Here is a 22,748-nt window from a genome sequence, read left to right on the forward strand (position 1 = left end):
TTGTATTTGCATTTATTCTGCATCAGAATGAAACCAAATATTTTCAATATTTTCAATCAGAGTGAAATTCTTAAATGGATTTTTGACTATTTTCTTGTTTGTTTTCTGTCTAGGTTTTTAAACGTTTAAATTAATATTATTGGGGGGTTTTTTTTAGAATACAGAAGTATTATATGACATGGCTTGTTGTTAAAATAGATTATTTTAAAATAATTTAGAACAGCTGCTTTCTAGTGATTGAGTCATCTCATTTTCTAGATTAGACTCTCTTGTTTGTTTTGTAATGAAATGGTTTGACACTTGGAACAAGAAATTAAGATAAATACTCAGCATACCAACTAGAAGAGCAGGTGTTTTTTTCAGCACCCTTCTTATTCTAGGAAAGTGCCATATTTCTTCTCCAGACATGTGTCTGTGCATTTATAAATTACTCCAGAGTTGGAAATTTCCATTTTCGGCTTGAAAATTTTTCAGTGTCTGATCCCTGAAATTTCTCTTGCTTCAGAACTTTTAGTTTAAATAAAGGAGAAGAGTGGCAACTTCTTAGTGTCTTACATGAAAACCAACCTATAAGTGATATATTACAGCGTCTTTTCTTTCTATAGGAGAAATCCCCTGGCACAGAGACACGCGTACACACAGACACACGGGGTGTAGCACTTTTCAGATATTCTAGTGAGGAAATACCAACAACTTCAGTAAATGGAGATGATCCTGGCTGTGGGAAATGTGGCTGAGCTGAATGGGGAGCCTGAGGCTTGAAGAGCGTGGAGGTGTGCCAGGGCAGCAGGGAGCAGCCAGCCAGCGCTCCCGGAGACTCTGCTGGCAGGAGCAGCTCTCACTGTGGCTGGAGCTGCAGCTGCTTTAGCTCTGCTGGGAGGCCCAGAGAGGAACAGGCTGAGACAGAGCTCTCGGATGTTAATCCACACTTGGGGTAGCACTAATATCTAAGAAACGGCAGATCTCTTACTTGGAAGGAAAATGATTCGTTCTTTTCTGAGCCGGAAGATAATTTGCCTCCTTTTCCAAATAGAAGGCTCTGTTTTCAGGGATACTTCATCTGTTTCACCTGTGGTTTTTTGCTGCTTAGCCATCAGCACTCGGCAATCACAGAAATCCATAGAATCCCTCAACCACAAAAATGTTTGTGTAGAGGAGTGTAATAGCCCTCATTTTATAAACGGCAACACGGAGACTCGGAAAACATCAGTTTATCGTGGTCACGACGAAAGGCATCAGCAGAGGTGGGTGCGCAGCCCATAGGCTCTCCTGGCAGTGTCCGTATATACTTTCCTCACCACTTCAGTTATTCAGAGCTCTTCTTGTGGAAAGCAGAGAAGAGCTTGAGGCTAACTCTGACGAGAGCAATAAGCTGGTAACTAGCTGTATCTGCTGACACCGTTTTGCTTACCAGTCCCTTAAACGTTTCTGCTTATGGATTGAATGAAACTGGACCACATGCACAATTTCATACTCTTGTTTTCCTATTCTCTGTGTTGCATCCAGGTACTGTTCGTGTATTAAAGGTAAATGTTACGTTTTGGGACAAGGATTGCTTTCTCTGAATGTCTGCACATCACCTGGTTTAACGGGGTTTGTATCTATTGGAATAGAGAGCCTGCTGCAGAACCAGTAGTCTCACGATTTGGCTATGCCACGAATCTCTCTTTACTGTAGTTTATATATCCTAAATAAAAGTTTGGGGAAATACTGAAGTCTGATTTGAGTGAGCAGTCTTTCTGAAAATTGACCCGTGCTACAGTCTCAAACGGTGGACGTACTCTCTCTCAAGTACAGTTTTCTCCTTCCTTGCTTCTTGTGAGTTGATGCAGGTTGTTTTAAGGTCCCTTGTTCTCATATTCTCTGCTATAGTCAACAGAAAAAAGAAAGACTTTTTTTTTTTTTAATCCGTGTCTCCCCCCCCCGAAAGCTTTTCTAGTTCTATTTGCCTTAAGGGGATAGATTTTTTTTTAATGAAGAAAAATAACTCCTTTTGTAGCGATTTTAGGACTGGTGAAGGTAGCTGAATACTATTATTTATATGGAGATCAAGGACAAGTGCATCTTCCACTTATATTTATAGCCTTCTGCATAATGAGCCTGAAAACAAATGCCACTGATTTTGCATAGGCTACTACCTGGCCATCCTGTGCATGTGGTTTTCAGTGGCCCAGCAGTAGGAAGTTCCCTTTCTTTTTCCCAAACTCCTATTTTGCTGATTCCCCTTTGGAATTTTATAGAATTGCTATTTCTCTAGTGCTTGATTTGCAAATAGAGCTCATTCCAACCTAACAGTTTAAATACATTTTTCTTTCTGGATTTGGCTATGGCATTGACTGGGTCATGTCTCTTAACTTAAGGTCTTTGATGCTCACTCTAACTCCGATGGTGTTTTTACACAGATTCCCTTGCCTTGAAGTACCTTGATGCAATAAGAACTGTCAAAATACTGTCCTGTGCCACGCTGCATTGCATGGCCCTCACCTTACCTAAGGAAAAGGAGCGAGTGTAAAGATTTCTCCTCCCTGCATTTAATTTTTTTGTTTTAATGACCGTTGTGCTAAGATCTCTCTCTCTCTCTCTCAGGTTTCTGGCAAGTAACAAAAATTTAAAACCAGGCTGTAATTCCTGGAAAAATTAGTAGGTTTTCCATGAAACCACCTGCAAGTGTTTAACTATACTTCCTTTAAGAGTTCTGCTTGTGTAATTTCTTGCTGCTCTGTGGGCCTGGGTGTAATTCATGGCCCTTCTCTGTTACGCTGCCTCGTCTTGGGTGTCAGCTCTGTCTAGATTGTTCTTCTCTGTCCAAATAATAGGATTCACACACTCACACCCTTCTCTGGTGTCAGTAGCATCAGCCTCTGTCTCTTATTTATCCTGTTGTTATTATTAAAAGCCCCGCTTTTTAAACATTGTACATTTATTTTTCCTAAAAATGCAACATTTTCCTCCTGTCATAAAGCAAATGACTTAAAAATTTTCAAAGGCTCTTTCAGCAAAGCTGGGAATTAGATTCTTGTGGAGTCCTTCATAAAAAATGGAAGACTTTGTGTATTAACATACATTGATTTATTCATAGTGTTTCATTACAAATAAGCGAGGATCCCATAATATCAGGAAAGGTTAGGAGAGCAGTGGAGCACATTATATTATATTGACAGCTCAGTTGAAATTGAGCTGCCTTTGGATTGAATTTGGAACGCAGGGAAGGAATTGACTGGTAAATAAGTCATGAGTTTTACTTGCGAGTGTCTGTGTATCAACAGGGCTGCCACGGGTAAGCGTAATGGAGCTCGAGCAGAATTTCAAAGGTGTGCTTTCAGCTTGGATTCCTTTAAAGGTGTGTTAGCACCAGCAGCGGGTGTATTCAGGAATGCCTCTCCCAGTCCGTAACCCTGCTGACTTACTCTGTCAGGCGAAAACCAGGCACGGTACCACGTGTAAACCTGCAAACTGAGGCTAAAACCAGGGAGGGAAATGATGTCAGAAGCTGGCTTACAAGCTCAGGGAAGAGAAGAGCTTTTATCTAAAGACTTGATGATATTTATTTCATTTAAACGTACCATTTCATTTCAACGTTTCATTTTGGCATATTCTCTTTAGCACAGGAAAAGACTTCCAAAACCTTTTTTATCAGTAAAAGGCTCCCATTGTTCTCAGCGGCCTTTTGAAAAGACTGTTTGCCAGAAGGAAAAAATACTTGATGGAAAATGTATCCATGTTTGCACCAAAAGTTTTTGTACGCTGTGGGGGATTGTGTGGGAAATTCTAATGAAAATTCTGCCGGTCGTGCTATGCGCTCTGGTTTGGCTACAGAAGTTCTGAGACTCGGAACAAAAAGCAATTCTTTGTGTCTTTTGTTGTAAATCAGCACATGCTGAGGTTTTAGTGGAGAGAAGAAATTAGGTTTTTCCTAAGTAAAGCCTTGGAAAAGTTGTCATGTTCGTTTGCCAGCATCCGAATGGAAAACTGCGCACTAGAGATACTGAAATAATATCTGTCCTTGTATTTCAATGTCTAGTCTCAAGAGATGGCAAAATAGGGGAGCAGAGAAAGGCCAGGTGCAGGAAGGCCCCTTATCACCTTACTTTCCTTGTTCTTCATTTGCAGATTACATACAAGGCCGTTGGGTCTCTGGATCCCAGTGCTGACCTGTCCAGCCAAAGAGGGAAAGTCTTCAAACTAAGGAATGAAACACACCACCTCTTTGTAGGATTATACCCAGGGACTACGTATTCATTCACCATCAAAGCCAGCACAGTCAAGGGCTTTGGGCCACCCATCACAACACGGATTGCAACTAAGATTTCAGGTACTGCTTTGGAGAAGAAGAAAAAAGAACTTTCTAGGGCTTTGTTCTTTAGACCTGCAGCTGATGCATAAAACAATAAAAAGGTATTCAGCTTAGTGTCGCCTCTACAAGTTTCATAGGGCAAATTTTTAAAATGGCTACAGTCCAGTATGTGTGTTTGTTCAGGTTACAAATGCAGTGGTTAATTTGTGGGTATCTTAAATATCCATGAATATCTTTGTGGAGCATTTCAAATGAGAACCTTCATTAGTTCTACAAATGAACTATCCCTATAATAATTGTTAGTATTATCTGCGTGGCTGGGGAAGCTCCTTCAATAATGTGGCTTTTATTTTCAGATTGCACCAAAATGGATGTAATGAAGTAATTGAATTAATAGAGCAAGGAGACTAAAAATAAAGGAAGAAAGCTGTTTTTATGTTTTCTTTCCGAGTAAGGGCAGAGGGAGGGCTTGAGGTAGGCAGACAAGTATATGAAAGGCATTAAAATCAGGAGGCATTGCAAAGAGAAGGTGCATGTGTCTCTAGAAAAAAAAGGAAACTTAGGCTAGCTATCAGAAAAAAAGATGGATAAAGGGATGGTAGAGATGATATTGGGCAGATATATGTAGACTTTAATTTTAACATTTAATTGATAGCACTAAAATAGGTTCTCTAACACAGTTTAAAACTGTCATTTTTTGGAATATGTTAACGGTTTTTTCAGTAAAGCCAAAATAAACGTTTGGGATGTTCAGGACGCTTGTAATGCTTGAAATTATGGCTGGATGCCATAGAAAAGAGTGCGCAACAGTGCATATTTTCCATTGCCCTATTTCAAAATTGATCAATAAAAATAAGTTGTTAGCAGTAAGTGACAGTGTAAATTTTAAGAAAGTAAAATGTATCCGTTCCCTCCACTAATCGTCAGCAGGGTTTGAACCCTTAACATTTAGTGCAAAAGCCCGTGTCTCAACCACTTCAAGTAGAGCCATTAACTGCCGTAACAGCTCCGCGGATGGTTAGGGTTTATGCAGCCCTGCTGTGAAGGGAAGGCACAGCATGCACTCTATTCACTTGTGACCGGAGAAATAAAACAGCACAGTAATGGTAGTGCTTTTTCCCTCTGATTTAGTTTCTTTGCATTTTAGTATTCAGTGAGTGCTCAAATTGTGTTAGAAGCCTGCATGATTATTAATTGTATGCACACTGAGCTTGGTTTATCGCTTTTTTTTTTCCATCTTACAAACATCTGGTTTGCCATAGGTAGGCACAGACTCCATGCAGACATTAGGGTAGTCTCTGACATTAGATTATCTCATTGCATGGTCAGTCCTATACATGTAATTTGGAAATTAATGTTAAACTTGCCCTAAGCAGCGGTCCCAAGGTTAGTAGGGAGCAGAAGGATTTTTGCATTGACTGGAATGTCCTTGTAAGGCTATATATATTTTAAAATGAAAAGACATTTATGCTGCAGCAATGTGTGAACGTATATGTTTATACAGGTGGACACGTTTGTTTATGTCTTAATCACAATTAAATGGCAGAATTCCTGAGGACTTCTGTTTGGGCAGGACTGGGATCTTGCAAAATAGGCATTAAATTGATGAGCAGTGCTTGCTATTTTAGAGATCACTGCCAATTGTAGTTTTATTGAGGTACTACACAACTGTTCCGTGTTGTGTACACAAGAAAACTACTATATCTTATTTCAGTGTCTTGTGACTAATACAGACTCTGATCGCTGAATTATACTCAATACCATTATCTAGTCCTGCCAAGACCTATGTTTCTTGCATTTACTTCTTAACTATATGGTGTCTGAAAGTACGATTGTAAATCCTCTGTGGCAGGTGCAGTGTTTTACAAGAAGATAACTAAACAGGTCTCATGCACAGCCAGGAGGAGACATCCGAGCTTGCTGACATATCAGAAACAATTTAGTGGCACCAGTGCACACTGCAGCGAGGCTAGAAGAAGCTGCTTCAAAGCAGGATGATGGAGCCTGCAGAGGCAGAGCCCCGCCTGTTTCTGGTGCCCAGCCTGGCCCTGCAGCCTTTCCGCAGGGCTGCGCTGGGCTGTAGCACCAGCCCCTCTGGCCAGAGCAGGCGCTGAGCAATTCTCGCTGTGGCATCTCCAGCAACTACGGTGATCTCTGGTAGAGAAGACCGCTGGTGACGTGCATCTTCTCTAAATGACTCGCACTGCTTCCCCTTGATGCAGAGCGCCTTTTTCAGAGAAAGCCTCGTTAAGGAATTGGCATTCATTCTGAACTCATTGCCAGCTTATTACAGAGAAGTCAGTAGCTGAGCTGCTAATAGCAACCACCATTCTTGACAGTTTTCAGGCATTTAGATAAAAATCCTGATTGTAAACAGGATTACGGCAGAAATCGCTGTGAGAGGATTCAATATGGGATCCCCCACACTGCAGCTTGCCCTTGTGAGTTACAGATTAACTATTTGTGTGAAATCTTCTGTTTGCTTTATACTTTAAAGATATTTCAACAAAACTGGCATCTTTGGAATAAATTGGATGCTTCTCTGATCTCGTGATCTCTTCAGTTCTTCCACAGTAAAAATTGTCCCAAACGCGTCTGCTTTTGGGGAAGGAAGAAGTAACGTAATAAGTAAAATATGTTTCCTAAGGAAAGCTATCCTACTTTCATGAAATGATCCTAATAGAAGATAGCAAAACAGAAATAGAAACTAGACTTTGGCTTAGTGTGACCATTCAGTGGTTTTCTGTATCGCTTTGGGGAACACGTCAGCGAAGCGATGGGGATGCCACGGCTGAGCACTGCCTGAGCACGCCGTTGGAAGCCGTGCAGCTGCCTGTTGATTCGACGTCACTAAAGCGCTAGGGTAAAATGTCATGGGTTTGAGTGCTGAAATAACCTGGCTAATTTGTGCTCCTCTCTTTTCATCTTCCGTCCTTCATAACACACCCTCCAGCTAATCAAGGAGACACGGCTTAAGTCTATGTATTAAAAACTCTGTGTAAGATGTGGGAGGTCTAATCCAATGACCAGAACACTGAACTAGAGCCAGGTTTCCTGGGTGCTGTTCTTAGCTCTGCCACTGTTTCACTCATCCTAAGTGGTCTTTTGTAATGTCCATGCAGTTTTCTTTCTTCACCTTTAAAATTGAAGGAATGATCCCATCTCAAAGGATTACTAAGTCTTAAAAATTCAAGACAGGATTTTCAAAGCCAGCTTGAAGATTTGGGTGTCCGATTCCTGTTTAATTTTAATAGGAAAAGAGTGTACAAATATTTAAGCAGTTTTGACAGTTTTGGTCATAACATTTGGAAGTATTTTGATGTTTCATTTGAGAAATGTTAAACAGTCTCCAAGAAATGTTAATATTACGTTGCCATCACTACCAAAGGCAGTAAGTGGTGTATAACTAACGTGTTGCTCTTTGTTCTGCTGTAGCACCGTCGATGCCAGAATACGACACGGACTCCCCCCTGAATGAGACTGACACTACCATCACCGTTATGCTGAAGCCCGCTCAGTCCCGGGGAGCACCTGTCAGGTAGGTGTTTTGTCTTCCCTTTTCACAGTTCTCCCCTCTCCTTCCTCCCCAGGCTTCACTCACGCCTCTCTCATTCTCCTCTGATAATGTAGCTGCTGAAAGTGAATGCTGACTAAAAGGCCAACTCTGCTGTTGATTCTGCCTTTCACAGTCTCCTTTTATAAACGCCTCAACCTACTTGCCTCCCGCTGTTAACCTCCGGGAAGGATTATGGATGGCATTGCACGGGGTTATTACCCTTTTGGCATCACTTCAGATGCCTTTGCAGCACTGGAGTTTCAGTACGTGCAGCTGTGTACGGTGAGGCTGTGAATTGAGCATCGCCATGCGAAGGCTCCATCTCCTGCCCTCTCTTCCGTGATGGACAAGGCCTTTTTGTAACTACCATATGAATGCCTGAACTAGCTTTAATGCTTGCGGATGCATTTGTTCAGATTCTGGACCTAACCACACTCCTCACATCTTTATGTTATAATCCAGCTATTGCTTCTGGGCTGGTTGTGGAGTGAAGTAGTGATCTAGTTCAGAAAAGATGAACTGGCTTAGCGAGGCTTTGCCAGTTGTAGGCAAGCACAATTTCTACTGGCAGAGTAAAGGATTTGGGGGTAGGGAGCTGCACAAGTACCCGTGGAATAGAGCGACGACCTTGCAGAAAACATTTCTGGCTGTCCCTCAGCTGGGTCCTGTTTGTAACGATGAGAAGCTGAAATCACAGAGTCATGGAATCATTTAGGTTGGAAAAGACCTTTAAGATCATCAAGTCCAACCGTAAACCTAACACTGCCAAGTCCCACTAAACCATGTCCCTAAGTGCCACTCGACTGCAGATCGCTCCCTGACTGTGGAAACACGACTTAGAGAGGTCTGTACTGCATTGCTCTCTTCTGTCTGGGTGGATTTGTACGTGGTGAAAGGCACCAGCACAGACGAACAAACTTCCCTTCTGAGCTGGCACTGCCTTATCTGTTGCTGGCAGAAGTGCCGGTTGGTCATTCATCCTGCCAGTCTCCTCAGCTGAGAGCAGGAATTAGAATCGCTTATGATAAGAATGCTGGATACTGCTTTGCAGAGGTATCCAGCAGCCGTTACCTCCCTGTAGGCTCTTCAGGCTTTTACCTCCAGTTTTCACAAGAGACACTTGAAATTTTTCCTATGGGTGGTATTGTAAAAACCCATAGTCCCTTCTTTCAAAAGTAACTTGGATTTCTGTGCCCCACTGCCAGGTTCTGAGTGCTTTTGAAGGATGTTCCACTAAGTATTCAGGAGCAAATTTCTCAGATGTATACTACTCGATTTAATGAAATATCCTGTATCAGTTGGGGGTCCACCCTATGTCACAGCTTTCCCCCAAATTGCATTGATACTCTCAAGCAAAAAATCTGCTCTTTGAGACTTAGCACTATCCCTTTTCTAGTTTTTCTGAGTAACGTATTTTAAAGTTTCCCTTTCAATCTCTGGTACTCCATATGAACGAATTTAGGAGCCTATTTTCTGAGTCCTTTAGGGATGTTTTTCTGCTGGAAAAGAGCAGTAAAATCACATAGCTCTGTTTTGTTTTATTTCTTTATATGGGGGAACATTCCTGTATCTCGTTTTACCACCTGCTGTCTTAAGAGTGTTGCTATTTTGGCTTTTTATTGAAAAGTCTTGTGATTTTTCTCAAAGTCAATTTACTATACTTTAAGTGCATTCAGTGAATAATGTCTTTTCCAGCAAATGTGTCTGTTATAAAAAAATCGGTAGAGATTTTTATAAATTTTCAGTCTGGTTTAATTGCATTGTAGTCTGTTATACAGACATTTGCAGAGAGTGCAATATTTACATGCCACACCTAAGTGATAAGATTACTTGCTATTATGAGCCCATTTCATTAACTTACAGACGTGTGTATGAAAACCAGAATGGACTGCGGGAGGGCGGTCTTGGGGAAAATTTTAGCTTTTGATTAACTATGAGCGCCTCAGAATGTGTGAATACCTTTCTCTGTATAACCACAGAGACTGTTCTTAGTCTAGCCTCAACAAATCAAATTATTTCATCCTTAGATTTTCCCAGCCTCTTCCCTTTTCTTTCAGTCTGTTCTACACACTCCAATCCGTGTAAATTCTCTCAAAATACCACATCCAAAAGCAGGTAGCACTCCCTCAGAGGCCTCAACAGCACCCAGCAGATTAGAAGAATAACATACTGTGAACTGCTTGTGACACTCTCAACACACAAGAATGAGGTGTTTTTTCCTCCTCAGTGGTTTTTTTGTAGTCAAGCTGAGATCCAATATATCCTTTTTGTTGTTGTCTGGTTAGTTGTTCTACCTTTTGTGTGTGTTTTATTTCTCCTTCACAAGTATCGTATTTTCCATTCATCTCTATTAAATATGATAAAATTGATTTTCAAAATGCTTTAAAATTCTGATACAAACTTAAATGACTTACAGCCTGTCTTAGGCTGATGCCATCCTCTGTTCAGTTACCCAAGGCATTAGTGAAAACACAGATTTGAGACAAATGACTGTGAGAAATCTCCAGGCACCGCAGCGAGCCAGTGCGGAGGTCTCTGGAGGGGGTCCCGCGTGATGCAGCATGCTGGTAGGATGCCTCTTCTCCTGGCCTCCCTCGTAGACATGACCATGCTTTCCTAGGTCCCTTCCCCTCTGCACGCTGACCTTTCATATCCCAGCCTGCCTGAGGTGGTTCTGAAGAGGTACTTGAAAGTAGTCTGAAATAGATTTTCCTCACATCTTCTTATAAAACCTCTGATGTTCAGACCTTTCACTGTGCTGGAATAGGTCGACCCCTCATCTCATCAGCCTGACAGTTCTCCAGGCAGCCAGTTTCTGCTCTGCAGTGCCCTGGGTTTTTATTATAGTCCTCCCAAAGTGTGAAGATGAAAAAAAATGACTATATAGTAATTATTCTTAATATTTCCTCTTACATGCTGGGGATGGTGAGTTGGAGTACGTGTGGGAGTGTGACTGTAAACTACTATCTAGACATAAGATATGTGACTTTGTCTTGTGTTATTTCATTCTGCTTTGGCTGAGCAGCATACAGATGGAGTATGGTCTGCAAGATCATTTTTAGAGTAATATTGTAGAATACTTCAAATAAGATTCATTGTATTTCCATTCCTCTGAAATGCAAGTACACCAAATCCAAAGTCACTTTCAACATTAAGACATTTCTGATGTTCCCCAGTGCGCATGATAAATAACTTAAATGAGGTTGTTTATAAAACTAATGATCATGAACTCGGCATTGTTAACGATCTAGAGATAACAATGAAGACACTTTCTTGTGAACTAATAGAAATAATATAAACTTAGGTATTCTTTTATCTATTTTGTTCTATTGCCAAAAGAAAGATGAAGCATCAGCAGGCATAAATATTCTCCCTTGTGGCATAGGCATTTCATTCTTGCCTTTATTTTCCATGGTATAACCTGCAGAGCTTGACTCCACATTGCCCTTTAAAAATAACTTTTAGGTGTTCTTATATCAATCTAAAGCCTGTGAATGGTGCTATGATTGATTTGCTGAAGACTGACATTCATCCATAATAGATTCAGAAGAGGGAAGAAGAACGCAAGTGTTACCAATCTTTACTCCTCAACTCTTTCCTGAAAATCTCCAATGTGATTTTGAGGATAATTCTGCCTTTGAATCTGTTATTGTCAGGAGGGCTGAGTCAGTCCTTCATAGATTATTCACATATGACATCTTTAGTCCTCTATTTTAGAATTTATATCCCATTCACTGCTTGCAAATACCGCTGTGAGGGACTTTGTCTACCTGACACGTCCACTGGGCTGTTTTTTGTGTTTTGGATATTTGAAAGTCCATCTGGTTTATTAACATGCCATTGGTTCTATCTAGCTACCTATACTAATATTATGGAGAAAGTCAAAATTTCAGAACATGTATTAGTTTTGAGGATTTCAGAGTTTAAATAAATGCTCCCCTTAGGTGCGATTGCCTTGTCGTTATGCTGCTCTGCGTATTGGAGCTGTAGGATGCTGTAGAAGGACGTTAGAGAAGAGTCTGCAATTATTTTGGGGGGTTTCAGACAACGGAGAACTTTTTTGTTGGAAAAAGATGGATTTAATCTCCCTGTCTTCCTGCAGTTCTCTGAGGTGTATCAGTAAATAATCTGTGATGTTCTTCTGCGTGTCTGCCAGCACGCAGGTATAGGACGGTCTTTAGACACCTGACCCCTGTACCGTGCTAAAGAACAGTATTATTAGAACAAAGGTATTCAATCTTTGCACTTGCCTTTATGCATATATACATATTTGCGGGGGAGAATATATATTAAAAAAAATATGTATATATGTATGCAGCGTAAGTAGCATGTGTAAGTGATCCCAGAGAAATACATTCAGGTAAGAGTCTGTGTATATGTGTGCAATGGTCGGATACTTGTAATCACTTGGATGGTGAGGAAGGATGGGTTAGTTTATTAACGTGCATCTTAAAGGAAATAAGTAAATTTAAACAGGATAACGGGAGTTTAAGTATTTTTAATATATTTAGAAGTACTGAGCAAAGGTGAAACAAATATTTTCATATCAACAGCCAGCCAGTATGAGAAATTAATTTATATGGACCAAGTCCCGTGTTACTCTTGGGTATTATCGTCTGCTTCTTGGTCTCCCAAGCATGAAATAAAGGAAATATTTCCAGTCTACATGATGCTAAACAAATTAACATAATACAAAAAATTTGTAGTGTTATTTAACAGAACACCTAAGAACAGTGGGTTTTTTCCGGTTTCAGGCTCAAGCTATTCTCCAAGCAAACAATCCCATATGATGTATCTGTGTACTTCTGTATTCCTACATAGAGTAACAAATGAAGATTTCCTGTGGCAAAGGGGAGTGGTACTGCTTCCATTTTATGTTGGAGAATTGAGACTTTGACTAGATAAAACTTGCCATCCATTTCAATCTGCAACAAAGTAGAAATTGAGAATCTCTGGAGCCATAGGCTGTAACTTTAATTTCCAGATAATTCTTTCTTTTCTTGTGATGTCAGGCATCATCTGTTCATCCTGAACTTACCTTTCCTGTATCCCTCTCACTAGCATCCGTATTTTGATTTTGTTCTTAACACGCAGTAGTTCTTTCTGTCCTTATGAAGGAGTTTGCAAGGCTAGTGACCTCGATTCTGTGGTGGAGCAGGAATGAGACAAGAAGCTATAAACATGCAGCATTGCTGGTGGGTTGGTTTGTTTTACAGATGGTGGCTTTGGTGTATAGATCTCCATAGCTATATAGGGAGCGATGCTGTTCAGTTTGCTGCTTTGCAACTTCTTAGTGGCATCGCATGAGCTTGCCTCAGGCATTTATGTTGACAATTAATTCATTAAGGCCAAGAAAGGGTGGCAATTTCTTGTTCTTAAAACTCCCACGCAGCATACCTTGTGCTTGAAAATAAAGACTGGAGTCAAGGATCAGCAAAACAATAAACAAGGTTCTAATGTTGAAAGCTATGGGGAGCGTAACAAATTATCATGCCCTTGGTAATTCTGAAAGTTCAGTTGCTTTGATAGGCATCTTATAAATACCTGGAAAACAAAACTCCTGGCCTGCTTTTTCTAAACTCATATTCAAATGTATGCATCACATGACTTGGTTGATTGAATACAGGGCAAACAGTCATCACATTAGATCTTTTAATTTTGTAGTATCTAATGAGGAATGAGATTACCAATCTAGGCTTCTGATATTATAAGCCTCATTATCTGTATTAATTAACATCTCCTATAATATACCTCAGGGATACTGTTCTGAAATCATTCAAGCTGGGTTTCTCCTGCATGGCATTCTGCCTTTAATTTAGACAAGTGTTTGAAGGTAAATGAGTGAGTTTCTTTCCTTTTAAAGATAAACCACATCTGCTTTTTCTTTAACTATGTGTGAATGTGAGAGAGAATGAAAATGCGAGTTTGGGTGAAAGGCGTGGAATAATGGCAGCTGCGTGGATCAGCATGATGTTTATTATACCAAAAAGAAGGAACAGTATAGAGTTGCGTAGTGAGCATTTGCAGGCTTGACCTCATCAGTGTGTCCAAACCCTGGTGAGCTGACCAGAGCACTGCAAGCCTGAGCACACGCTTCCATTTCAGCTGGAGTCGTTGAATGGTGGGTTTAGATCATACATGATGACTGCAGTGGTACTCGAAGTTATTCTGGATCATAGAAGTGCTTTGCCTACTGTATCAGGAGAGAAGCATAAGGGAGATATAGGGATGCATCAGGATGCAAGGTGACAACCATAAGTATCAGGAAGGAATATTTAGTCTTTTATGCAGCATGGCATTATTAGTTGAGTGGGTGTTTCAATGTTTTTTTAGTTCCTCCTGAAGAGTCAGATGTTGGCCCTAAAAAGTGAGGATAAGGGGCATTTTGGGTCAATTGTCTCATCTGGTACAGAAAATGCACTTTCTTACTGGATCAGCATACTGTTCGTCTGAGAATACTGTCCCTTAAAAGGTCATAAAACTGCCTTTGCCCTTTTGTCAGCCATCGGAAACGTAGCCGTTCTCTGAGCCTGGATGACCTGCTGTGTCTTACTAACCATTCCACAGAGAGCTTTGGCAGTAGACAGAAATGGGAGAGGAAAGCCATAAAATTTGCATATATTTTAATGACAATATTTTAACAATCAAATTACACGTAGAGCCAATTCTTTCGTGTCAAGCGGCATTTTATTAGCTCTACAGTGAAGCTTCTGCTAACACTTTCTAGTTTTACGAAGGCCTGAGGATACTGAGAGTTGGGGCAGTGAATGTTTTTGCATAAATCTTTTATGCTGTCCATGTAAACTGTCAGATTAAATTCCAGCAATCAAAAGGTTAATGAAGTCTGAACTTTAAGCTGAGAAACACAAATTGATGGCCATTTTCTCACATCAAGCTGTCAACCAGTAAGACGAGGGAACAGGAGAAAATACCCATGGCTGCCAGTTTGAAGGTTTCTTTTTCCAAGAAGTTTCTTTGCTTCACAGCTCCCAGAGCCAATATGCCCTTTCCTTCTTATTTCAGAATAAAAGGATAATAGCAAACCGCATAAAAGATTTTAAAAATTAGAAACTCTGAATTTCTTGAGGCATACTGCCAAGACTTCTTTTGCCTGTGAGGGCCCTTGGATCAGACCCTGAGCCGGAACTGAGCTTGACCACAGCTACGCAAGGTCGGAGCAGCCCACAGAAAGGAGCTTGGCTCTTTTTGCAGACCACAGAGGATGATTTACCTAATTGAAGCAGCTCCTTAAGGTACTTAAAATGAGTTGGGATGAGTCTGGGCACAAGTCCCTGGCAAATGTCCACCCCTCAGAAGCAGTGCACAAGCTTTATCCAGCCAGCGGTCCCTCTACCAGGAGTGGGGATGATGAGTTCAGAGGGCAAGTGGGCTCTTTCCTGTTGCATGTGGCAGCCAGTGTTTACGCTAGCAGGTGCCCCTCAATGTGTCTATAATAACACAAAACCGCGATAAAAGGGAAGATGAGTAAGCTCTGCTTCGCTTTGCAGACTAAGGCATTTCAGGATTTAATTATACTACAGGTATATAAATTCCGGAAACATGTTAATGCTCCCGTGATTAAAATTATAGAGGGCCTAATTGAAAAAGCATAAACCGAATTGAAGAATTCCTAATTATAGTTTGCTTTGAGGTGTTAATTTCCTCCATAATGAATGCATAATTTCTTGGAACTAGAAAAGGGGGTTGCTGCACCAGTGCGTGGGCTGCAGATGGAATGAAGGGATTATCATAAATGCAGCCAGACAATTCAGAAGAATAAACCTCTGCAGCCATGATGCTATTCTGCCTCTATAATTTCAGTTCTCCTTGCACAGCGCTTTTCCAAAGCAAAAGGCAGAGCTGGGAGATGGTGAGGGATTTGCTTACTGTGCAAAAGGAAGGGGAAATAGGACTGGTTTAATTAAAAGTAATCATGGTGCAAAAGAGGAAGGCGAGGAGAGGCAGAGCGCGCAGTATGTTTGGTGGAAAGGTCGAACAGCAGAACAGCAGAGGAGGCAATGCTGACTTCCCTCAGCGCCCACCTTGACAGATCCCTAAGTAACTGCAGGAGCTGATGTTGACGCAGGTTGATTTTTTTTTCTGCCAAAGGATACACCCTATATTTCATGTTTGCTCTTGCATCAAAAATATGCTTCGCTTTGAAGGGAGTTGGTGAAGTACAGGGTTATCAGATACAACCTCCCGATGTTTAAATCTGCCCCTTTCCCGCTATGGTGGAGGTAAGGGGTGTCTACAGGTGATGACAGACCAGCTGCGAATTGATGGAGAGAAGTCCTTGCCCTTGGGACTTTCCTTCTCCCCTTTCTCCATCCTCAATTTTCCTTTGTTCCGGGGCAGGAGATACTGTAGCGAAGGTACCACTGAAGACCTCTCACTGGTGTCAGAAGCATGATCACTTTGCTCTTTCTGAAAAGCACGAAGTGTCCAGAAAAATTGAAAGAATCTGACTGATACTCCTGCAGCTTCAGGTGCTGAAAATCTATATTATCTTTACCCAGGAGAGCTCATCTTTTCTGTTGTACATTGATGATATAACTGTGAGTAGACTGTTATCTGGCCATATGGGCCTTGTCTAGTAATGAAGTCTCTCCTGAGGTTAGACACAGCACAGGTTCCCCCTATTTGTCTTGTGTTTGTCTTAGCCTTTTAGTTTTAAAAAACCAAATGCACACAAAACCAGCAAAAATATTTTTCTAGTGTTCTCTCTTAAAAAAGCCATCAGATTCTTATATGTGGGTTTTCCCTCCACAGTCTGGTAGCTGTGATTGTGGAAAAGGGAGAGGAAGCTTTGAAATACAAGCTCGATTATTTCTGCATCCAAATGGACCTAATTTCATGGAAGCCATTGGAAATATCCCAGTTAATTCTGACTGAGAATATGTGCAAATATACCCATCCCCTTGTCCAAGCCACCGCTTTTATGAAGGACATGGCAGAAGGTATTGGACAGTCCCAGTAAGGGTGTCTCATAGTCTCTCCTCATCCTGCAGCTTGCTCAAGATCCGCTTTGGCTCTTCTTGTCCTTGAAACTTCCTTCTGGTCTTAAACCAGCGATCACCGAGGACGACGACGAGCCTGCAGTCAGCAATGCCTGTTTAATGCTAAGCGACATTCACGGAAAAGGGGTTGGGGGTTTTTTTGTAGATCGAACAGATGGCAGGTGGCTCAGGAGGGAAAAAACACCTCCAAAGCCACTAACATGAGCTCCTGTTGCAGCGAAAGCCCTATCTGTCTGCACTCATTATCTTTAATCTGCCAGCACAGAATAACATTGAACTGGCGAGATAGGGACTGGGCCTGTTCCGCCGGGGAACAGCAGCTATTATGTCTAATCTGTGTTGCAAGCCAGGTCAGGCTTATGGAGATGGTTGAGATAATGGAACACAGAGTTTTGAAATGCCCTCTGGTTATTTTTTTTTCTTTATTTTTTTTTAATTTTTATTTCCAAGGAGATTAAACTGAGAGAATTTAAAGCATTTAAAAGAATGATGCATATATAATACAAGTAAATAGATGCAGTGGCAGTGTTCTGAGGGTCTGGGGATGGAAAGGAGGTAATTTTGTGACTATGGATAGCATCTCTTATTAGACCAAATGATACAGCTGGGAAGAATGGGCTTGCAAGCACACAAATCCTTCTTTTTGGTCAGTAAATACTGACTGTCAATACAGTTGTCTTTTTGACAACTACTTAGGTTTTGTGCACGTTACCACATTTCTGTTTGCTGTGCGCAGACACTGCGGCGATCATTAGACTTGCTCAGAACTATATGGGAATATTTGCATTTTTAGATTTCTTTCAATAGCTGTCCGTCTTTGGAAAGACGTGGTCATTAGTCACTCACAGAAGAGTAATGGTGAGTGGAACATTGTGAGGTTGGAAGCACTGATTTTAATATATGTATTTATGTATAGATACACACATATGTGCACCCACGCAGGTATTTAGGTGCGCACACATGCGCACAGCTGTTAAACCATCGTTGTACCTGCCTGTTGGCACAACATTGTTGCTGGCATTCGTGGAAGTTTGACAATCTGTTGTGTCTTTTGTGTGGTGCAGTTTTAAGAAAGAGACGGTCTCCAAAACACTGCTATGTCCCAGCGCTGGCTGCTCCTCCTTCATCTCTGCAGGTCACATCTCCAGGGATGCCCAGAAGTAGCATTTTTTTTAAATTATTTTGCCTTTTTGAAAGACTTCGTAGGATTAGCATGCGTTCAGGCTGGAAACTCCAGACTCCATTAGACAGAACATATTGGCTGGTGGGTGGAAGTAGGAATATTGGACAAGAATGTGGGGATTTGTTTACATCCAGCTGATACTGTGTGATACCGGGCAAGTCCCTCATTGCACTTTTGCCATGCCACTGTTTATACATCTGCAACGGTGGGGTAATTATGTATTGTACCTCAGAGGTCTGTCCAGATAAAAGTCTACCCACCTAGGGTCTGAGGCCAAGTGACATTACATTTGACATGACATTATCACTTCTTGTTACAAAAAAAAAACCCCAAACCACAAACAAAACCCCAACCAACAACAACTACAAAACAAAAACAAACCCCCCCTGCTAGTTTCTAATAGATTTTCACTTTTTAGTCAGTTGTGGGAATTTTATGTGATGCTGCAGTATGACTGCAAAGAAATTGCGAAGTATTCTGGCCAAAGGTAGCGTTTGATATAGTGATGCTAGCAGGATGCTTTTCTACAAACACTAATACAAATCTTTTGTTTGTTTTTGCTTTTTTTCTAAGCTTGACACAGTGCACAATTCCTTAAATAGATATCACTGCCTGTCCCACAGGTAGCTCATCACAGTTACTGATACTGATTGGGGAGAATACAGGACCATCTCTCTTTTCTATACAGGGAGCATGCAGTCTTTAAACTTTCTTACTTTTTCTAGAGCCCATTTCAATCACCATAGAAATTTAACAAAGCTTGAAATTTTAGCAGTAAAAGAATGCCCATGTGAAAAGTCTGGCTCCAAATAGTATTATCCAAGTGTGAAATCGCTACCCTTTGTTTCATGAATTTCAGGGTATAACATGCCTTGGTAGTAAATCTAGACGACTGAACGGAATATGAGAGTAGAAGAAAATGTGAAGAGACTCTCTCACCAGCCTTCTTGATTAAATGGATTACGTTATTATTGGCTCTATCTCAGCAGGTTTTTTTTCATAGCAATAGCAGTAATTACCATCTCTTCTTTCAATGCCATTTTTACAAATTTGGCTGAATTTGGGTTATTTTGTTGGTATTCTTCAACTTCAGCGAATGTAGTAGAAGAGTTGTTTAATTTAAATGAATGGGCTAAAAGAACACACAAAAATAACTCCAAAATGAAGGATCTGGTGTGAATAACTTTGCAATACGAGAGACTATTTCCCTGAGTAGTATCACTATTATAAGCTTTATTTTTGTGAATGCTTTGCAGATGCGAACCACCTGATTGATGACATTGCAGTCCAATATTCATAACGGGCTAGGTTTTGAATCTTTGGAATAGCCAAGCATATTCCAGAAGATGACATCGCAGAACAATCTCTTTTTTTCCTGTTTTCTGCACAAAAATGTTTATTGAAAGCTAACCTTAACTTCAGCATATTGTATTCTGCATGGAGCTGTTCCAAAGCGTAATGGGAATAGTAGCAATCTTTAATTGATTTTAATGGGTTTCGAATCAGTTCTTAAATAGACAGAAAATTGCAGAACAGTGCACTGGGTCCTGTATGTACATCCTAGGTGGCTGTGAAACTCAGTTCATTATGTTTTGTAGATTAGTTTCAGAGCTTCTGATTAAAGGTGCTATTGAAGATATTAAGGGTGACATTTTAGAACATGTGAAGCAGGTAACTCAATTCTCAGGAATATATTGCCACCTGTTTGAACCCACAAAACTTTATGAATTTGGGAACTGTCTGCGGAGTCGATTCTGAATGCCTGGATGTTTGATTACAGGGTTGCAGGAGGAGCCTGGTGAGGAAATATTCGCCATTGTAGCCAAAAGAAAGCGGTGCTGTAGATGCAGTGTATGCTCAGAACAGCTCAGCATCAGGCTTTATGGCAGTTTTCCCTTTGGTTCTTGTAAATTTTAGTAGAATTTATGTTATGTAAGTCTTTTTTAGAGTTCAGTGGGTTTTGGTTGAATTTTTTACAAAATCCCTTCTATGCAAGTTCATGGGCGGGCTGGAGGCACACTGTAAGAAGGATCTCATTTACTCTTTAATTTCAAAATTTTTTAGAGTAAGCTCTATAGAGTATTGATGGATTTTTAGGATATTTCTAGCTTCCATCCCTGTTATATTTCCTCAAATTTCCCGTTATTTTATTTCTTATTGTCTATGTGGCAGAATTCAGGCTTTTATTTAGATACCTTTAAGAAAGAGAAAATAAAGATGTTGATGCTACTCTTCTGTCTCAGTTTGCATCAGTGAAATCAACTTGGCTGTAAAACAAGCATATGCACATTCAATAGCTAATCTGAATTCTCAACGTGGGTGTCAGGCAACACATCAAACCCTCTCCCGTTCCAGTATCCTGGGAGATGGCTCCATGCTGTCAGAATAAAGGCGGTGAACCTTCATGGATATATACAAATATGTTTGCATTGGCTCAACCAAATTTAATGGGATCATAAGTTAAATGGAAAACCAGATGATAAAAAAGCTAGTGTTAAGGATCTGTAGCCTGGATTCTGCGACTTAACTGTTAACTTAAAAACTGGGCTCTTAAAAAAAAAGGCTGCCTGGTACCAGGACTGCCATGTTTAAATAACATCCAGGGAAACTGGTCTGAGGGTGTATTTCCAGTGAACATTACCAGTGGGCAGGCCTGGTGTTTGATGGCTGAAGTTATATCCGATTTCCGTAGTTTGTTGCAGAGCTCTGCAGTAGGAAATCAGCACTCGGTATCTGGGGCTTCTGCCTGATGCTTGCCAAGGGTATGGACCGGTATGCTGACAATGCTCTCGTGGTCTTAAGAGCATGCTTCTCAAAAACATTTGCATTGTAAATAAGAGAAAAGAAGCTGAATTGGTTGTTGGTCCCTCTAATTATTGTACCTTTGACCCTGTTCTTATGCACCTTGATGCCTTTTATTCACCTCTGTGCAGCATTAACTCTCGCGGATTGGTCAGACAGTATTTGGGTTTGATTTTCATGTTTTTGGATAGCCTTTTCAGAAGTGCTGAATCTGTTAATTCCATAGAATAGGCGCAACAATGGAAATTCAATGTCCAGCTCCCCGTTGGCTGCTACATCCCACATGCCTTCAGTGTGAGATTACACAGCTATTGGAAGATGCAAGTCTTTTCCATCCTTACTTCATTTGCCCTTTTTGTCCTTCATTCTTTGAATTAAAATAACTATTAATAAGGAAACCTCTACCCTTTGGTAATATCTTATTTCCTGTAGCCTGTCAAACAGTTATTCTGAAAGTAATGTGTTCATTTGAGCTAGAAATGAGAAGTTCCTGTTCTCTGTAGGGTGAACTGCAAAACCTGCTCACAATAATATGCTAAAAAATGCACTGCAAGAGCAGGCTGTACTAATTGCCACTTATTTTTGTTCCCCAGGAGAAAATATTGTTGGAAATAATATATGGCTGATAATATATTTATGTGTTAAATATTAAAATTAAATGAAAATATATGAAATCTTTATAGGATACGTTTAAGAAAATTTAGTACCCAAATTGGTCCAGAGGGAGTACTAAGCTGCAGAAGCATTGTTTCTTTTAAGCTTTAATAAGTCAGGTGAGGGGATCACAAGGTTACAAAGAAATTATATTCCTTTTCATACCCTACCATTACCGGGGTATAGTGAAGATTACATCTTGTTGGTAAGTATCATGTCAGGATACCAAAGTGCACCGACCAGATGTTGAATGCTTTATGGAAAGCTCTGACTCAGGTTTTCCCCTCCACATTGATGCACATCCTACGTCCAGAACCTGAGTCTGGTCTAAATACATGGCTAGATTTGTGGACAAGTGTTTCCTCAGTCCATCCTCAAATTGTGCTGCAAGCAGCACAAAAAGAAATTGAAGAGCAGGGGAAGGAGAAATCTAAGAGCACTCAGAGGGAGCTCAGAGACGGGCTGTGATTTGGAATGTTGATTATCCGTACTTGTGCTTCCACGCTGAATCGAGACCTCATCATTTAAAAGATTACCTTGTAGATGATGATAAGAGCACATGTTCTTCCTCTGCAGACAACATACGTGCCGTGGTGACTATTATGGCTGGTGCTTTTATTAGTGATTTAGAATGGAGCTGTCAAAAACTTTAAAAAGCTTCTATTAAAGTGGATTTATCTATCTAAGACCTGTGAAATTTATCAAGGAGCCCAGTTTTGGCCTCCATTTCTAATAAGAGTGTGCAGCTGCGCAACAGGGCAGGCAGCTCCCCAGCCTTCTAGGAAGTCAGGCGTTTGGTTCGTAGCCCAGATTTGAGAATCCCTGGAGAGCTCTCTGGAGAGCAGAGCTTATGGATGTTTGGAAACCAGTCCTTTCCTGTCATTTATGGGGACAGCAGTACAACTTGGTTGCAATGAGGTGTCTTGGAGTAGCTTAGCACTAGGAAGACAAGACCCCTGCTTCTATTGCCCTGCAGCATGCACGTGTGTGGATTTGATTGCAGTGTTTGCAAATGTGGCTGAACATTAAAAATTGAAATGTAGTAGTTAATTTTACTGTATCCTCTTTCAGTTTATTGGTACTGAAGTTGTTATACAGTCTTGGGAGTTTTAATGTTCTGCTTTTGTTGTCTCTTGGAATATAATTTCAATGTATGACACTGAAACTTTCTTTTATCCAGCTAGGCATTTTCAACTGATGTACTGATTCCTGCTATGAAAGCAGTGTTAGCTGATACTG

The 22,748-nt window shown here is 40.7% G+C and overlaps 1 protein-coding gene across 1 annotated transcript in view; it reads left to right on the top strand.

Moving 5' to 3' along the window:
- Positions 1-22,748, top strand: part of PTPRT (protein tyrosine phosphatase receptor type T) — a 342,262-nt gene that overhangs the window by 221,574 nt on the left and 97,940 nt on the right. Inside the window, exons 10-11 of the mRNA XM_075516941.1 lie at positions 4,111-4,312; positions 7,730-7,832. Of these exons, the coding sequence (XP_075373056.1) occupies positions 4,111-4,312; positions 7,730-7,832 (305 nt within the window). The remainder of the gene's footprint in view (positions 1-4,110; positions 4,313-7,729; positions 7,833-22,748) is intronic.

The sequence above is a fragment of the Mycteria americana genome, chromosome 14 (genome assembly GCF_035582795.1).
Source record: "Mycteria americana isolate JAX WOST 10 ecotype Jacksonville Zoo and Gardens chromosome 14, USCA_MyAme_1.0, whole genome shotgun sequence".
NCBI classification, from domain to species: Eukaryota; Metazoa; Chordata; class Aves; order Ciconiiformes; family Ciconiidae; genus Mycteria; species Mycteria americana.